Raw genomic sequence first — 16,106 nt, 5'->3', positions numbered from 1 at the left:
AGGCCATGCTCTCCCTCGGTTGCCCAAACAATGGCTGAGTGCAGAGGGGTACTGGAGCTGGGCCGTTCCTACACATTTCTGTCTCCTTTGATGGGCACTCTTTGCTCTGGAGCCCTGTGATGGCTCAGACTTCCTCAGAGCTCTATTACAGTCTGAGCATATAGCCACCACATCCTTGGTCCTTCCTTAAGGACCCTTTGCGGATGTCAGGTCTGCACAGTGGTCTGAGGCTCTTCCCACTTATTGCTGTTCCCTTTCTTCTTGTCCCTTGTAGGCTTTTCCACTGATAAATTTCTTGGCCTTCTAACTTTTCTATCTTGGCATCTGCTTCCTAGAGCATTCAGCCTGGCACCATGGGTTTAGGCCAGTTGGTTAATTTTTTCTTTATCTCAAAAGGAGGAGGAAATTTGGGTAGGTAGAATTAGATCATCACTGTAATTCCTGATGTAAACTTTCTATACTTCTAAAAAGTTAAATGGAGAGAACAATTAGAAAATGTATAATTATCAATATGCTTGGTTATCAAGTCTATTGCTCATAAATCAAGGAAATAAGAGGCTAAAACTAGTCACTAATTTCTCTCTCTTTTTAAAAAGATTTTATTTATTTATTTATTTGAGAAAGAGAGAGAGCACGCACGAGCAGGGGTGAGGAAGAAGGAGAGGGAGAAACAGGCTCCCTCTGACAGGGACCCCTGACACGGGGCTCGATCCCAGGACCCTGAGATCATGACCTGAGCTGAAGGCAGACGCTTAACCAATTGAGCCACCCAGGTGCCCCACCAGTCACTAATTTCTAAAGGAAACACCTCTTATCAAGCCTATAAACAGATTTAAACAAAATCTTAAAAACATGTTAATTGTTCTCATTCTAGTTTAAACCCGAAACTGGTGCATGTCGCTTGAGTTTTGTTTTTGTTTTTTTTTTTTTTTGAGTTTTGTTTTATAAAACCATAGTGCATTGTAAGTGCTCTCCATATAAATGATACTTTGTGGGCTTTAGATGACATTAATTAATTTTGTTTTTTATTTCTCCATCACATGCTGACATAATCTTTCATTAAAAGTGGTACTTTATACCACAATCAGATAAACTCTCATTTTGTTCATGTTATTTTTCTGCTGCCCCTAACCATGAAACCAGAGAAATTAAATTGGGACCAAGAATGATTTTGTATTTACGAGATGGCAACCAGGACATTACGAATGCACAATTAATGTTTAGACTATACTAGTACACTTTTTAGCAAATTTATGGTATTGGAAAACATAATCCACCTTACTCAGAAGCAGTTCTTTTTTACTAAAAGAAAATGTGTTGGCAACTGCCCCGTTTCCATGGATTTGTGATTCTAATAGGCCCTGAAAATAAAACTCGATCTTTGCCAAAATCTCACTTATGCTTTATATCAATAACATGCCCTTTATCCCTGCTTACACATTTGGGAAACAGAGAAACAACACCAATTAGTTAAAAATCCATTAATTAAAACTCTAAAGAACTGATTTTAGGAAAGGGGAGATGTGTGGGAGCTAACACCTAACACTTTATTTTTATGAAAAAAGAAAGATTGCACAAAATCATGAGGAACTGAAGAAAAAAGCAAACATTTTTCAAAATACGTTTGAAAGTATGTATTTCAAATTTAAATGATTTTCAATATATCTTAACACTAAATAACTAATAGAGACCTCAAGCAGCAAAGAAAGATATAGTTATGTCCAAGACATTCTACTCACAGAGACAAACGTATTATACATTTAATTCTTTAATTCTGGTGGCACAAAAGGAGTTCTAAGGTTTAATCCTCAGTTAACTAGAAAATCAAATCAACAACTAGAAATCCATTCTTTAAACAAGTGGCTCTAGTTTTAGCTACATGGTAGTGTGGGAAATGTTCCAAATCCACAATGCCCAGGCCCCACTTCAGACTAATTAAATCAGCATTACTGTTTTGTTTCGTTTTACGCTACAGGTGATTCTGACGTGTGGCCAAGATTGAGATCCGCCACCTTGAATACTACAAGTATTTTAAGTTTTAGCTTACTGCAGTTATTTTAAGTTTTAAAACAGATTAGTTTAAATTGCAGATTAAATCTCTACCGTGAGATGGAAGCATATTTGCCAAGTGACCTTTAATTTTTCCAGAGTCCTGAAAAAATAATTAAATGCAAATGCCATGATTAACATTATGTTTGATGGTCTTCTGATTCTCAGGGTGGCCTTGTAACCCAGCTCCAGGCACTGAAATAGAAGTCCTGCTAGGTCATTTCCATCTGGGATAAAAGGACAGAGTTCTATTGGGTGGAAATGGTGAATTTCATCCCTTTCTCCATTCTCCTAGTCCTAAACTCTGATATAAATCTTGTAACTGGGACGCCTGGGTTGGCTCAGTGGTCGAGTGTCTGCTTTAGGCTCAGGGCGTGATCCGGGGTCCCGGGATCGTGTCCCACATCAGGCAGATCTGCAGGGAGCCTGCTTCTCCCTCTATGTCTCTGCCTTTCTCTGTGTCTCTCATGAATAAATAAATAAAATCTTTTTTTTAAATAAAAAATAATTCTTGTAACTGAGTATCCTGGCCTCAGAAAGCAACAGTGAAATAAGTCAGAGAAAAAAAAATTCTGTATGGTTTCTCTTTTACGTAGTATCAAAAAAGAAAATTGAAACTCATCGAAAGAATAGATTGGTGGTTGCCAGAGTGCAGAGGACATGGTGGGAGGACCGGGGCAGGGTGATCAACAGGTACAGAGGGGAAAGAAAAGAAAAGAAATAAAAGCAACAAGTGTGAACATTAGAAGTCAACACACTGAGGATAGTGGAGCCCAGAAACAATGAAAGAGCTCGAGTCTGTGATGACATCATCGTGTCATTGAGTCAGGAAACTACCTTTACAATTTCTGCTTTGTGAAGAATTATTGCTTAAACCATTAATAGGTGAAATTTCCATTACTTGCCCCTAAAAGCATTTTCCAGTGGATACAGCTTGGTTCTCTCTTTCTCTTCTCTCAAGCTATGCATCGCTCAACATTTACTGCTGGTTAATAACTTTACGGTTATTATTTTTGAGTCATGTGGCAACCCCAAAAGATAAGCGCTACTATTCCTATTTTATATATGCAGAAACTGAAATTCATGGAGATTAACTATCTTGTCCATGGCCCTACAGCCAGAGTCATTTGATTCCAATGCCAGTCCTCTTAATTACACCTCTTAGATGTGTACAAGTCTAGCTGCTCTGATTAAGTTGTGTGCTGTATCATTTAAGAAGAGCACTGTATGCTTCTAGAAATACACATATTCCTAATGCTTAACATTTAGACCATTAGATCCTTGAAGAATTAATTAATGGTCTTAACTTTGTTAACTGCAAAATTACAAGATAAGCTTTTTGTTGTTGTTGTAGCTATTCTGCACAACCAGGAGACACTTTCCACTCATTCCAAACAAAAACAATCCAGTTTTTGGCAGCACAAAGGACTCTATAAATCACATTACTAATAATAATCTATGACTTAGGTATGTGATTTTTTTTTCTTCTCTCCCTGGTGAAAAGACAAATGAACAGTAGGGTTTGATAATATATGTTTAAAATTTACATGGGCGTGTCTGGGAGGATATGGGGTGCTGCTATGTGGGGCCTTGAAAAGAAAAACGTATCTCCCCGCTGAGCAGAGAGTCTGTTCTCCCTCTGCCCCTCCCCCAGCTTGTGCTATCTTGGGCTCTCAAATAAATAAATAAAAATGTAAAAAAAAAAAAAAAAAAAAAAAGAGAGAGAGAGAGAGAGAGAGAGAGAAAAGCATATCCCTATATCACTTCCAGGTATTCCAGGTATTATGTGGTATGGTGTATCTCTCTCTTTTTTTTTTTTTTTTTTTTAAGATTTTATTCATTTATTCATGAGAGATGCAGAGAGAAGCAGAGACACAGGGAGAGGAAGAAGCAGGTTCTTCGCAGGGAGCCGGACGAGGGATTCCATCTCAGGGCCTGAGCCAAAGGCAGACGCTCAACCACGGAGCCCCCCAAGCATCCCTGTTCTTACGGGCCTTAAGTGACCTGAAATGCAAACGTACTTACAACAGTTAAGGCAAACAACAAGTACTTAGTAAACATCTGTGTGCTGGGTAGTGGGATGGGTGCCTGAGGGTAGTGAGGGCTCCAGCCCGCAGGATGCAGGATGCAGGATGCAGGAAGCGTAGTGATGACCAGTCTCCAGCCTAACGCCCTCAGGGGCATGAAACGACGTGGTCTCCGCGAGACAGTAAACCCTGACTGCTCACCACACTCCTGACCACCGCCCAACTCCTCAACTTTCCGGGTGGCCAAAAGACAGGCTAGTGTCCCAACCCCTACAACCTGCGAAAGGGACCTTGGGTGGGAGATCTGTGCAGGTGTCAAGAGAGGACCTGCAGAGGACCTCGCCCCTATTATCCCGGTGGGCCTTAAATCCAACGGCGGGCATCAGAACCAAGTCTGGGGTGTCTGTACAGCGGGGGATGGTACCCTCACCACAGTCTCATTACCTGGGCTGGAAAATGGGACAACAGCAACCTGGAGAAATGACCAGACGTAAAAAATGAGGTTCCCTAAGCGCTTACCACCACCGCTCACCGTGACAAGCGCTTCCTTCCCTTTCTATCATCTACCTACCTGCCTATCATCTATCTATTCATGAGCGACACGCAGAGAGGCACAGACACAGGCAGAGGGAGAAGCAGGCTCCCTGCAGGGACCCCGATGCGGGACCCCAGGATCAGGACCTGAGCCAAAGGCAGCTGCTCCACCCCTGCGCCGCGGAGGCGTCCCTGAGGAGCGCTCTTACCACTCGGCGATCCCTATTTTATTGATCTGGTGACCAGCGCTCCGAGAAGCACGGTCATTTGCCCAAAGCCACACAGCTAGCAAATGAAACGGACAAAAAAAAGCATTAAAATTCAAACTGACTTCCGAGATATCCCTTTTATCCTCCACGCTAGGCTGCCAAGAGAGGGTACAAATGAACGCACTCGAATAAAGTCTATTTTGGTGTTAGCGTCAGGCGCCGCCGACAGCACGTCAACCCCGGGGCGAGAAGCCGCGCTCCTTCCCCCGGCCTGGGAGCTACAGGGTTAATGGCGTCACTTTCCGGGGCCGCCGACACGCGGTCGCCCGACGGGTCCTTTTAAGGGCCAAAACTGACGCGTGGCGCCTATAGATGAGGTCATAGGGGCGGACCAATAGAAATGCCTGAGTTCCGTTTTCCCCGCTGATTCCTAACCTTTAACCCCAGGTCCGCGGCGGAAGAAGGAAAAGGCGGGGCTGGGGGGGCGGGGCGAGTGGAGGAAGCGGAAGCGGCGCGGTGGAACGTGGGCCCGCTCCGGCTCCGGCTCCGGCACCCGCCACATGCCTGCTCCGGCCGCACGTGTGAGGTGAGCGCGGCGGCCGCCGCTGGAGGGGTTCGCTCGCCCCCTGCCCGGCGCCGCGGGGGGTGGGGGGTGTGTCCGGGCGGCCGGGCGCCTGCTGGACGGTCCTGCGAGCTGGGTCCGCCTGGACCCCGTTCGGTCTCTGAGTTCCCGGCCGGGGCCGCTGCGGGCCGCCATCGCTCCGCCCGCGGCGAGCTGGGGCTCGGTTTACAGCCCGCCTGCACGGCTGCGAGTCGGCGGCGCCGGGACGGAACCGAGCTGGGGGCTGAGGTGGGGAGAAGGGAGCCTGACCTGGCCTGCGAGCTGAGACCTGGGGCGGGGCGAGAGGCGGCCCTGAGCTCTGCGAGCCCGGGGGAGAGTACTTCACCCAGAGGCGGTACCCGGGGCTGGGTCCCCGCGGGGGGCGCTGCGGAAAGGGCAGCGGTGGGCGCGGGGTCGGGGTCGAGGGCGAGGGCGGGGGCGGGGGCGGGGGCGAGGGGGAGGGCGCTTCGCTAGGACTTTGGAGGCCGGCCGCAGCGGTCCAGATCTTATTTCGATACCGTGGGAGGACATTCTCTCTCCCCCCACCCCCCCGCATTTTTAAAGATTGTGTTTGTTCATTCATGAGACACACAGAGAGGGACAGAGACACAGGCAGAGGGAGAAGCAGGCTCCCTGTTGGACTCGATCCCAGGACCCCGGGATCACGACCTGAGCCGAAGGCAGAGACGCTCAACCCCTGAGCCGCCCAGGGGCCCAGAACATTCCCCTTTCTATTCTCATTTGTAGGGAACCCTGGGGGCTTAGGAGGAAGGAACACGACAGACACGGGCTTCTCTAGGAATTGTATAGAACTTGATGATGCGTGAGTTCTATAATTGGAAAGTATTAATGGTTTGGATTAGGGTGGTGGTTGTGGAGATGCAAGTTAAGGGTTAGAGGTATTTTTAAAGGGGATTCAAAAGAACTTGTGGGAGGATGGAGCTGAGCAGACAAGGGAGAGGAAAATGTCAGGGGAACATCATCGGCCTTCCCCTGCGGGGTGGCGTGGGTGATGTGCCCCTGGCTGAGAGGGGAAGAGTAGGATGGGGCATAATAGCTGAGGATGTTATTGTTTGGGGCTGTTAACGCAGTGGAGACATAGTTAATTTCATCTTGGACTTCCTGAGGGCAAAGGGCCTGTGAGTCCTGTGAGTGGAGGTGTCAGGCAGGCAGTTGGTACCCAGGTCTGGGACCCAAGGAGCAGTTCCTTGTGGGAAACAGTGTGGGGGGCCTAAGCATAGAAAGCCATGGGATTGGTTGAGATCACTTAGGAAGACACCTGGAGAGAGGCGGGGAAGACTTGAGAAATGCCACTCTTTAGAGGTTAGATATTGAATGTTGACCTCTTTCAGAGTGTGGTGCTTGCTAAGCCTGCAGAGAGGGTGGGATCAGTTACCTGTCCTCCATCAGGGAAATCTTGGCTATTTTATTTTACAAGACAAAATTGGGCTCTCAGCTCTATGCCTTTTGGACATCTTATACATAATTCAGTTATAACGCTCAAGCGTGTTTTGTTTTAGTTTTGTTTGCTTCTGCTCCACCACTTTGAATTTCTTTTTCATACGTCTTTTTCAAACTAATAATTTTCTGGCACAGAGTGTGTAGGTATGCAATATATTTCAAGTCCAAGGTGTGATGTTACAAGAAGGACATTAAAATGTGCCAAAAGGGATTAAGAAGGAAAATCATTTGGGAAAGAAAGGAGGCATACGGAGGAGAAACAATAAGAAAATTGTTACTGAAGCTGGGTTTGAAGGATGGGTATTACTAATAGAATGGCTTTAGGGCCTCCTGGGTGGCTCAGGCGTTGAGCATCTGCCTTTGGCTCGGGTCATGATCCGGGGTCCTGGGATTGAGTCCTGCATTAGGCTCTCCTCAGGGAGCCTGCTTCTCCCTCTGCCTGTGTCTCTGTGTGTGTCTGTCTCATGAATAAATAAATAAAATCTTAAAAAAAAATGGCTTTAAAGTTTGAATCCTGAAAAAGAACAGTGAGGAAGTTTAGCTTCTGCTTGTTGTTTGTGATAAGGGTATGTACAGAACCAAACTTTGAGCGGCTTCAAATGCCAGTGTGAGTTTGAAATGTTTCCTGGAGGCAGGGGGAAACTTTTGAAGGTGTTGGCGCAGGGAGATGGCTCGAAATTGGAAACTTTGTGGAAGATTAATCAGGCAGCAGCATGTGGGTCATAGCAGATCAGATCCACTGCAAAAACCAATCTGAGCAAGAGATAGAGCCTGAGTGGAGAAGAGAGTCAAGAACAAAAGAGAGTTCTGAGAGCCACAGTAATGTGGTGGTTGGATATGATGATACAGGGTCCCCAAGCAGATGCATTTTGCTAAGTGAAAGAAGCCATACCCAATGGGCCATATATAGTTTGATTTCATTTATAAGACATATTTGAAAAACAGGCAAAACAAGAGGGATGAAAAACAGATCATAGATTGCTAAGAGAGCCAGGAGAAGGTGATTGCAAAGGGACTCACTGGAGACTTTTTGGAGTTAGGAAACTGTCCTCTAAGGTATCGAGGTGGAGGAGACGTGACTGCGTTTGTCAGAGTCGGCACCGTACATTGAAGAGTGAACTTGACTGCAGATGATAAAAGTCAGCCAACATATCTGGAAATGGGATGCAGGTTGCTAAAAATAAATCTAACTTGTACAAAATGTATAAAAGGACCTCACTGATCAAGGTGGTGAGGGAGTTGACGTAAGTAATCTTGAAAAACAGTATTTTGAATGGATACTGTGAGGAAAAAGGGGGAAAAAGGCTGTAAATAAACTGTGTCTTATAGTTGTTAAATTTGTTTCCCATAGGCATACAGTTTAGCACTCTAAAGCTACATGTGCTGCACAAATCAATGGGGGATACTGGGAGGCAAGTGTCTCATTGTCAAGGGGGGGGAAGCAAGAGGGGGAGGACTAGAGCAAATTAGAGTTGGAGACAATAGAATGAACTTATTTCACCTAATGTGTCCATATAGGTTAGTATACAGACCTGTATTACCAACCCTGTGTGGTACCCTCAGATCCTACTTTTCTCAGTAAAGGGAGCCAGGGTTCCTGGAGAAATGGCTGATTTCAGGACTAGTGCAGGAAAAACAGGAGATGAACTTGGAAGAAGTGCTAGGAAGTAAGGACATGAAAAAAAGATGCCAGATAGACCATGTCATCCAGGCACAGAAGCACAGGAGACTGCCACCTGGCCAAAGCTGGAACAGTTTGAGCAACGGTCACTATAGGATTAGGTTCTGTCTCAAGTTAGGAAAATACATGTGAGACCGCAATGATGTATAAGTAATGGAGAAGAAGAGACAAACTTTCCTTACTGAAGAATTAAAAATGTTAGAGTAGACATAACAAGGGAAATCACCCTCATCACCATGGAAACACCCCAGTAATTGCTGCAGGCAGGATCCTCTGGAGGACGCTAAAATCCGAGGGATACACATAGGGTATTTGCATAATCCCAAAATGTATCACCCCACATCTTTGTTAGTTGCTGTGGTGATTTTAACATAGAGATTTTTAACAAAATTCTTTAGTACTCCTCCCGCTAGGAAGTGGAGCTTAATTCCTCTCCCCTGGTGTGGGCTGAACTTGGTGACTCTGCTTCTAATAAGCAGAGTATGGAAAGGGACAGATGATAATTTTACAGTGGAAAAAGCCAGCAAGCACTGCCTTAACCAAGTGATCAAGGTTAATGTCACCGCTACGGGTGCTTCACCTCTGTGATACTCTCCAGAAATATCCATAACACCGGTCTAACCATGAGAAAATCTCAGGCAAACCCCAAATGAAGAATATTCCGCAAAGTGCCTGACCGGGACCGTTCAAAAGTGAGAGAGAAGACGGAGAAACTGTCACAGGTTGGTGGAAGCTAAGGAGACTTGATGACTAAACGCAGCGAATCCTGGAACAGAAAAAGGACTGGCAAAACCCGAAGTTGATAGTATCATGTTAATGTTCTTTCGTAATTTTGACAACTCTGGGGTGGGATGTTAACTTTAGAGGAAGCTGACTTGGGAGTGTACTGGAACTCTGTCTTTCCAAACTCTTCTGTAAAACTAAAGTTATTTCAAAATAAGTGGTTAAAACAAATGTACAGAGAAAATCTGTAAATGACTGGATTTTTAGAGGAGTATAAGCATAGAAGAACTGAGGAGGCAGGTGTGGTGATAAAGCATCCAAATGATAAAATGACCCTACAGTTAACCAAGGACTTAAGGAAAGGGGGTACATAGGGGCCATCCATGGCTAAGAGCTATACTTGTAAAGCCTAAACCAAGTTGTACTTTCCAGAGAGTTGTTTGGAACCTTACTTGTCCCTTGAGATGTTTCCAGAAAAGCGAGTCAACTAGGGTTCCAAAATATTGCGTACTTTAGCCTGTGCTTGGTGACCGATGGCTTCAGTGAACAGATGAAAAGACTCTGAAAGCCTTTCTTTAAAAAGCCTACTTAATTATTTTCATTGAATGCAAAATACATGCCATCTTTGAACCTTCTTTTTTCTTCTACCCGCTAGTAGTCTTGCAAAATTAGCTCTTCAGTGGGAAATTCTTATTTTAGAAATATCTGGTATTGTTTAGGGATTTCTCAGGTCTGCTCTAGAGGATTGGCTTTAGAACTTTGGAAATGAATTGAATGTATGACTTTGGAAAGTGGAGAAATAGCTAGATGACATTTGTTCTTGATCTATTCACTATTTTCAGGAGCCTTGGGCAATTGAGGGGGTTTTGTCAAATACCCTGTGCATGATGAGGTCTCTGTACTGAGAAGTGACTTGTTTGATTTCCTCTAAATATTACCTATTCCAACATAATCTTATTTGCGGGGGGGGGGGGGGGCACTGAAAATTATTGGTCATCTCTAAAAAAAAGCAATTTGAAGTTAGTCTTTATTTCAGCTAATCTGGGTTATATAGGGAACTTGTAGGAGGTAATCTTTGGTTTTCTTTCATTAACTTAACTATATGGTAAGTGCAGCCTGTTGTTTGTTCCAAACTTTTTAGGATGGAAACCAAGAAATCGAATTGTGAAATTGTCAGTTTCTTATCTCAGAGTCATCCTAGATTATTAAGAAACACAAACACTGATACTTCTGTCATATTTAACATAAGTAATGGTTTGTTTTTACCCAGAACTATTGGTGAATCATTGTCTCCAGATATCACACATTAGCCAATGTGTGTGTGTTCTTAGTTTTTGTGTTGGTATCTTGTTTATTTTTATTTGTAAAATCTTAAAAGCACTGCTTTCATAGTTCCTGGACTTGGGCCCATGGTGTACCTGGTGTTTTGTCCTGCATCTGTGAACCCTGGGGACTGAATGTGGACTGATGGATGACTCTTACTGGCTGAGAGCAACCCAGTGATTATTTTTGGGTTTTGTTTTTGTCTTCCAGAACTGCTATGATGGAAGTTAAAGGGAAAAAAAAGTTCATAGGAAAAGGTGCAAAGACATCACAAGAAAAAAAAAGATTTCATAAAAACAGTGGTAAGAAGCCATAGCAAACCATGCCTCCCATGTGGTGGTGGTGTTCCTGCAATTGGAGGGAGGGGTTGGTGGGGTGAAGAGGCCTAGAGCAGATGCCGCCTGTATTCATGGATCAGGATTAGGAAAAAGTAGGAGTTACTGTGTCTGAAGTTTGTGTGTTTCCCATGAAAGTAAGACATCTAAGAAATTGCCAGGATAATTGGGGGATGCTATACTCACGGGAGACCCCTGATCTTAGCTGGGAATGCTGCTGCCTCATTTTCTTCATTAATTTACTGCAACATTTTATGGTAACGTTTGATAAATTGTGCCTGATAAATGCATACTGCTGGTGAACTGAATACTTTTCATCTTTAGTGTTTCTAATTGTGGAGTCTCTATTACTCCATCAGGTGTCAGTATTGCAGAACAGAAGAGTCAGGGACTCTGTAAATGCCTAAGTGATTCCTAAGTAATCTTATTTTTTTTCTTGCAACAATCTTAGGGCATAGCTGTTGCAGTTTTCATCTCCTTTGTTAGGCACTTCATTTACAAGGTTAGTTAGCTGATTTTTATCAGATAACTGTATTATAGGTTTTGAGGAAAATTCTCCCAAAGTAGCAATTCTGAAAAATTAATGCCTTTAATTCAATATGATATTTAATAAAATAATACATCCTTAAAATTTTTAAATAAATTGGCATCTTTAATTTTAATTTGATATGTGATTTAATACAGTATTTCTAAATTTTAAGCACTTTATTTTTAGATTCATTGTTATTAAACTTAAAAATTATGTGTGAAGACTTGAACAATAAGAAGTCATTAAGGTAGAATACAACACATAAATAATATTTTTCATCTTATCAAGTAATGTTACATGCTTAAAATGGGAATACACCTGACTGACAACAATAGTTATCGATAGCATTATGGATAGTTTTTATTGCATTTCTTTTTTTTTTTTTATTGCATTTCTCTAGTTTGTCCATTTTCTGTAGTGAATCTGTATTATAATTTTATAAATTAGAAATTTATTTGAGAGAGAAAGAGCACACATGTGCAGGTGGCAGGGATGGAGGGGGGGTTGGGGCAGAGAGGGCAGAGGGAATGAGAGAATCCCAAGCAGGCTCCATGCCCAGCACAGAGCTTGACTTGGGACTTGATCCCACAACCCTGAGATCATGACCTGAGCTGAAATCAAGTCAGATGCTCAACCGACTGAGCCACCCAGGCACCCCTAAATTAGAAAAGTTTTAGATATTGTTTTGATTTTTTAATATCTCACTGTCTGTATTTGACAGTAGGACAAAGCATGTTTTGTAAAGAACACCTAATTTTGTGTAACAAATACCAGTGGATAAAAGAGATCTAGGCTCAGGATCACTGAACTCTGATAGTTACTTATTATTGTCCCTAGATTCTGGTTCGTCAAAGACATTCCCAAGGAAAGTTGTCAAGGAAGGTGGACCTAAAATCACATCTAAGAACTTTGAGAAATGTGCCATAAAACCTGGGAAAAAAGGTGTAAAGCAGTTCAAAAATAAGCAACAAGGGGATAAAATACCAAAGAACAAATTTCAGCAGGCCAATAAATTCAACAGGAAGAGAAAATTCCAGGCAGATGGTAAAAGTGATGGTGAGTACTGATGACTTAAGCATCGTCCTTGAGGAAACCTTGCCCCTCCTGATTTGTTGTGCACGGGGTGGGCAGTAGAAGTCTGGTAGAGATCTCCCGTTCTTATCCTGGACAGGCAGCATTTGGGGGCATGGGGGGCAGGCAGGAATCAGTAAGCACCGGAAAGCACCTTCCCTGGGCAGAGTTGTCTGATGCTTAGAGTAGCTTACTTCCTAGGCCCTTCCTGGCTGTGGAGTGAAGCTGAGCTGGAGCAGCTTCATACAGTGGAACCTCAGTGAAACATCCTTTTTGTAAGCCAGATTTTACTGATTGATTGAATGATTCATTTGAGTTTTCTGTGCACTTTGCCAGGAGATGAGAAAGAAAAATTATAACAACCAGTAGGGGTATAGGACCCCAAATAAGCCAAAGTTCTTGGCACCGCATTTTAAACACACACACATTCTCACATTAAGGCCTAACATGATATATGTAGCCCTGGTTCCTTTTCTGTGGGAGTTCTGTTCCTGACATGTCAAAATGGAACTCTAATTTTATGTTTTCGTATTTTCATATCAGCACCTGGGGGGGGGGGGTTGCATACTAGAGACCCCGAAAGTTGTTATAAATATTGCAGTCTCACCTGGCAGGTGTTGGGGGCCCAGAGGTTTGTGGAATTAAATAAGCTCTGGGTCAGCTCTTCTCCTGCTGAATGGTGCATGGTGCCCTGATAGAAACAGGAAGCATGCCCTCAGTTTCCTGTGATATCTGGTTACCAGGCTGAGAACAAATAAGTAAAGGCAAAGGGAATAATTAGATACACTGTAGTAAAGTGTATAGCCATTAAAAATTACATTCTTGAGGAATAATTCAATTTTCTGGAAGAATGCTTACAGTAGAATAATGTTGAAGTAAAGCACTAAGATTCTGAATTTTTAAATAATTAATATAAAACATGCATAGGGAAATGGCAGGAAGAAAATGTTACTAGTTATACATAGGTCTTGATAGAGTTTTGTTTTTCGCATTTTCCAACTTTTTTTTTATCGTGTATGTTTTCTAATCTGAGAAGGAGAGATGTTTAGAAGTAAGTCATTGTCCAAAGGATTCCTCGCAGGATACTCGTATAAATAATACCCGTTTTATTAAGTTGTTCTTTAAATTGGGTTTTTTGATTCATTTGGTAAGAGACTTAGGTTTTGAAGACAAAATGCTAATAGAATAATAGAAAGATACTAGACTTGCAGAACGTTACTCTGTAGAAAACTGAGAAATTTTGATCGTGTGCTGTCATGAGGAAGATGCAGCGGAGCACAAAGTTTCATAGTTGTCTCTGGGTTTCAGCCGTGGTTCCACCACTGAGGACTTGTGTGGCTTTGGACAAGGAATGAAATGAACTCCTGATTGCCTTTGTTTCTTCAATGTGAGGCAGGGCATATTAGTAGGATTAGTGTTAAGACTTAAATGATAGATAACAACACTCCCGAGTAGTGAAAATTTTAGTACATTTTTTCCCATTTTAGTTTGGATTAATTTTTCTTTACATTAAGAACTGATGTCTGTTTACATTAAGAACTGATTATACCGAAAGACCAAGGATTGTAATGTTTTAAAGTAGAATTTCTTTTTCACAGTTGAAAAGGAAGCCTAACATTTTCAGTTGCTTTTACAGTCCTTTTAATTTTCTTTTTTTTTTCTAAATAGATGTCCTGTTAAGAGTCTGTGTGTAACTGTTGAATGAATGAATGGTTGTTTTCAACCAAATTTAAGATGTATAAACTGCTTAGAAAATGAAATAAGGCATAAGTTTATAGGGAATGGTATTTTTCCAGGGAATATTGATCCCGATAAGTCATTGCCCTGTGTACCTAATTTGTACTGGTTTATGGCGTTCAGAATGTTAAATGTAATTTATTTCGCTAATGACTGAATAGTTTCTTTTATGACTAGAATCGGCAGCCAAGAAACCTAAATGGGATGACTTCAAAAAGAAGAAGAAAGAACTAAAGCAAAGCAGGCAACTCAGTGACAAAACCAACTATGACATTGTTGTTCGGGCAAAGCAGATTTGGGAGACATTAAGAAGGTAATGCTACGTAATTACATCTTTTTTTTTAAAGATTTTATTTATTTATTCATGAGAGAGAGAGAGAGAGGCAGAGACACAGGCAGAGGGAGGAACAGGCTCCATGCAGGGAGCCCAATGTGGGACTCGATCCCGGGTCTCCAGGATCACACCCTGGGCTGAAGGCGGCACTAAACCACTGAGCCACCCAGGCTGCCCATGTAATTGCATCTTGATCAGTCCTTTGTGAGGGTGGGGGAGCACCAGTGAACCCCGTAAATAGTGAATTGTTCTTTGCTAACCTGCACAGTACTTGGGTTATCCAGGGAGCACTCAGCACTCCACTAGATGCATCAGTATTGGATATCTGCCCACGGCAGAAGTGTGCAGAATAATGAGGATGGTGTCAGATATATTTATGAAAATGCATGAGAATCCAAATGGATTGGAAATTCTTCCTGACAGAGTTCTGAGAAAATGAAGGACAAGTTCTGATTGGCTCGGTTTTGAGATACTTAAGTGTTTGGTCTCTTGGACTTGTTTTACTATTTTCTTTACTTTTGAGGTTCTGGCTATGAAGATTTAAATTGATGCATAAAATTACACCTTGTGAGATGAATTCTTGTCTTTGAGAAAATTACTTTTCTCTGGCTGCTCTGGAATAGTAATTTTAATGTCAGAGGTTTGCTGCCTCCGAAGAGAAAAATCACACCTAACGGGGTGAATGTACCCTGATAGGGTTTTTAGCTTCTTATGTTTAATGTAATATCTTTACTTAAGCTGTGTTTCTTCTTTATTCTCATTTATAGAAAAGACTGTGACAAAGAAAAGAGAGTGAAGCTGATGAGTGATTTACAGAAGCTGATTCAGGGGAAGATTAAAACTGTAAGTAGGGCAGGCTCATAGTTAACGTATAACTTGAAATTGGCTCACTCTCAGTAAAGGCTAGGTGACTATTCATGATTAGTGAAATTGTTTTAAATGCATTTGGCCAAAAATTTCAAGTTTTTACAGTACTGACTAAAAAAAAAATTAATAGTGGGGGGCCTTACTGCTGGGAAATTACTACAATATCAAGTATTTGGTTGTAGCATTTTTAAAAATTTAAATCCGGGATCCCTGGGTGGCGCAGCGGTTTGGCGCCTGCCTTTGGCCCGGGGCGCGATCCTGGAGACCTGGGATCGAATCCCACATCGGGCTCCCGGTGCATGGAGCCTGCTTCTCCCTCTGCCTGTGTCTCTGCCTCTCTCTCTCTCTGTGACTATCATAAATAAATAAAAAATTATATAAAAAAAAAGATTTAAAAATTTAAATCCATGTTCTTTAAAATTGTTTTGAACTCCATATGCTTCCGTATGTTCTAAATTGCTGACTTTTTTTGAATATATGACATAAACAGATGATTATTCCTTCTTTTCTTCCTTGCTTTTATAAACATCATACAGAGATCTTTAAAATATGATAGGTTTGGGAGTTACTAAACAAATTTTTAATGTTGCTGTTTAATTGTATTTTATAATAAACTTCTGTTGAC

General features: G+C 42.4%; 1 protein-coding gene across 1 annotated transcript in view; it reads left to right on the top strand.

Moving 5' to 3' along the window:
- Positions 1-5,275: 5,275 nt before the first annotated feature.
- Positions 5,276-16,106, top strand: part of PUM3 (pumilio RNA binding family member 3) — a 44,666-nt gene continuing 33,835 nt past the window's right edge. The window contains exons 1-5 of the mRNA XM_077908445.1: positions 5,276-5,405; positions 10,819-10,910; positions 12,310-12,528; positions 14,458-14,593; positions 15,382-15,457. Coding sequence (XP_077764571.1) covers positions 5,380-5,405; positions 10,819-10,910; positions 12,310-12,528; positions 14,458-14,593; positions 15,382-15,457 — 549 coding nt within the window. The 5' untranslated portion in view covers positions 5,276-5,379. The remainder of the gene's footprint in view (positions 5,406-10,818; positions 10,911-12,309; positions 12,529-14,457; positions 14,594-15,381; positions 15,458-16,106) is intronic.

The sequence above is a fragment of the Canis aureus genome, chromosome 1, assembly GCF_053574225.1.
Source record: "Canis aureus isolate CA01 chromosome 1, VMU_Caureus_v.1.0, whole genome shotgun sequence".
NCBI classification, from domain to species: Eukaryota; Metazoa; Chordata; class Mammalia; order Carnivora; family Canidae; genus Canis; species Canis aureus.
The sequence above is the reverse complement of the archived record's forward strand: the minus strand, read 5'-3'. Positions and strand labels throughout refer to the sequence as shown.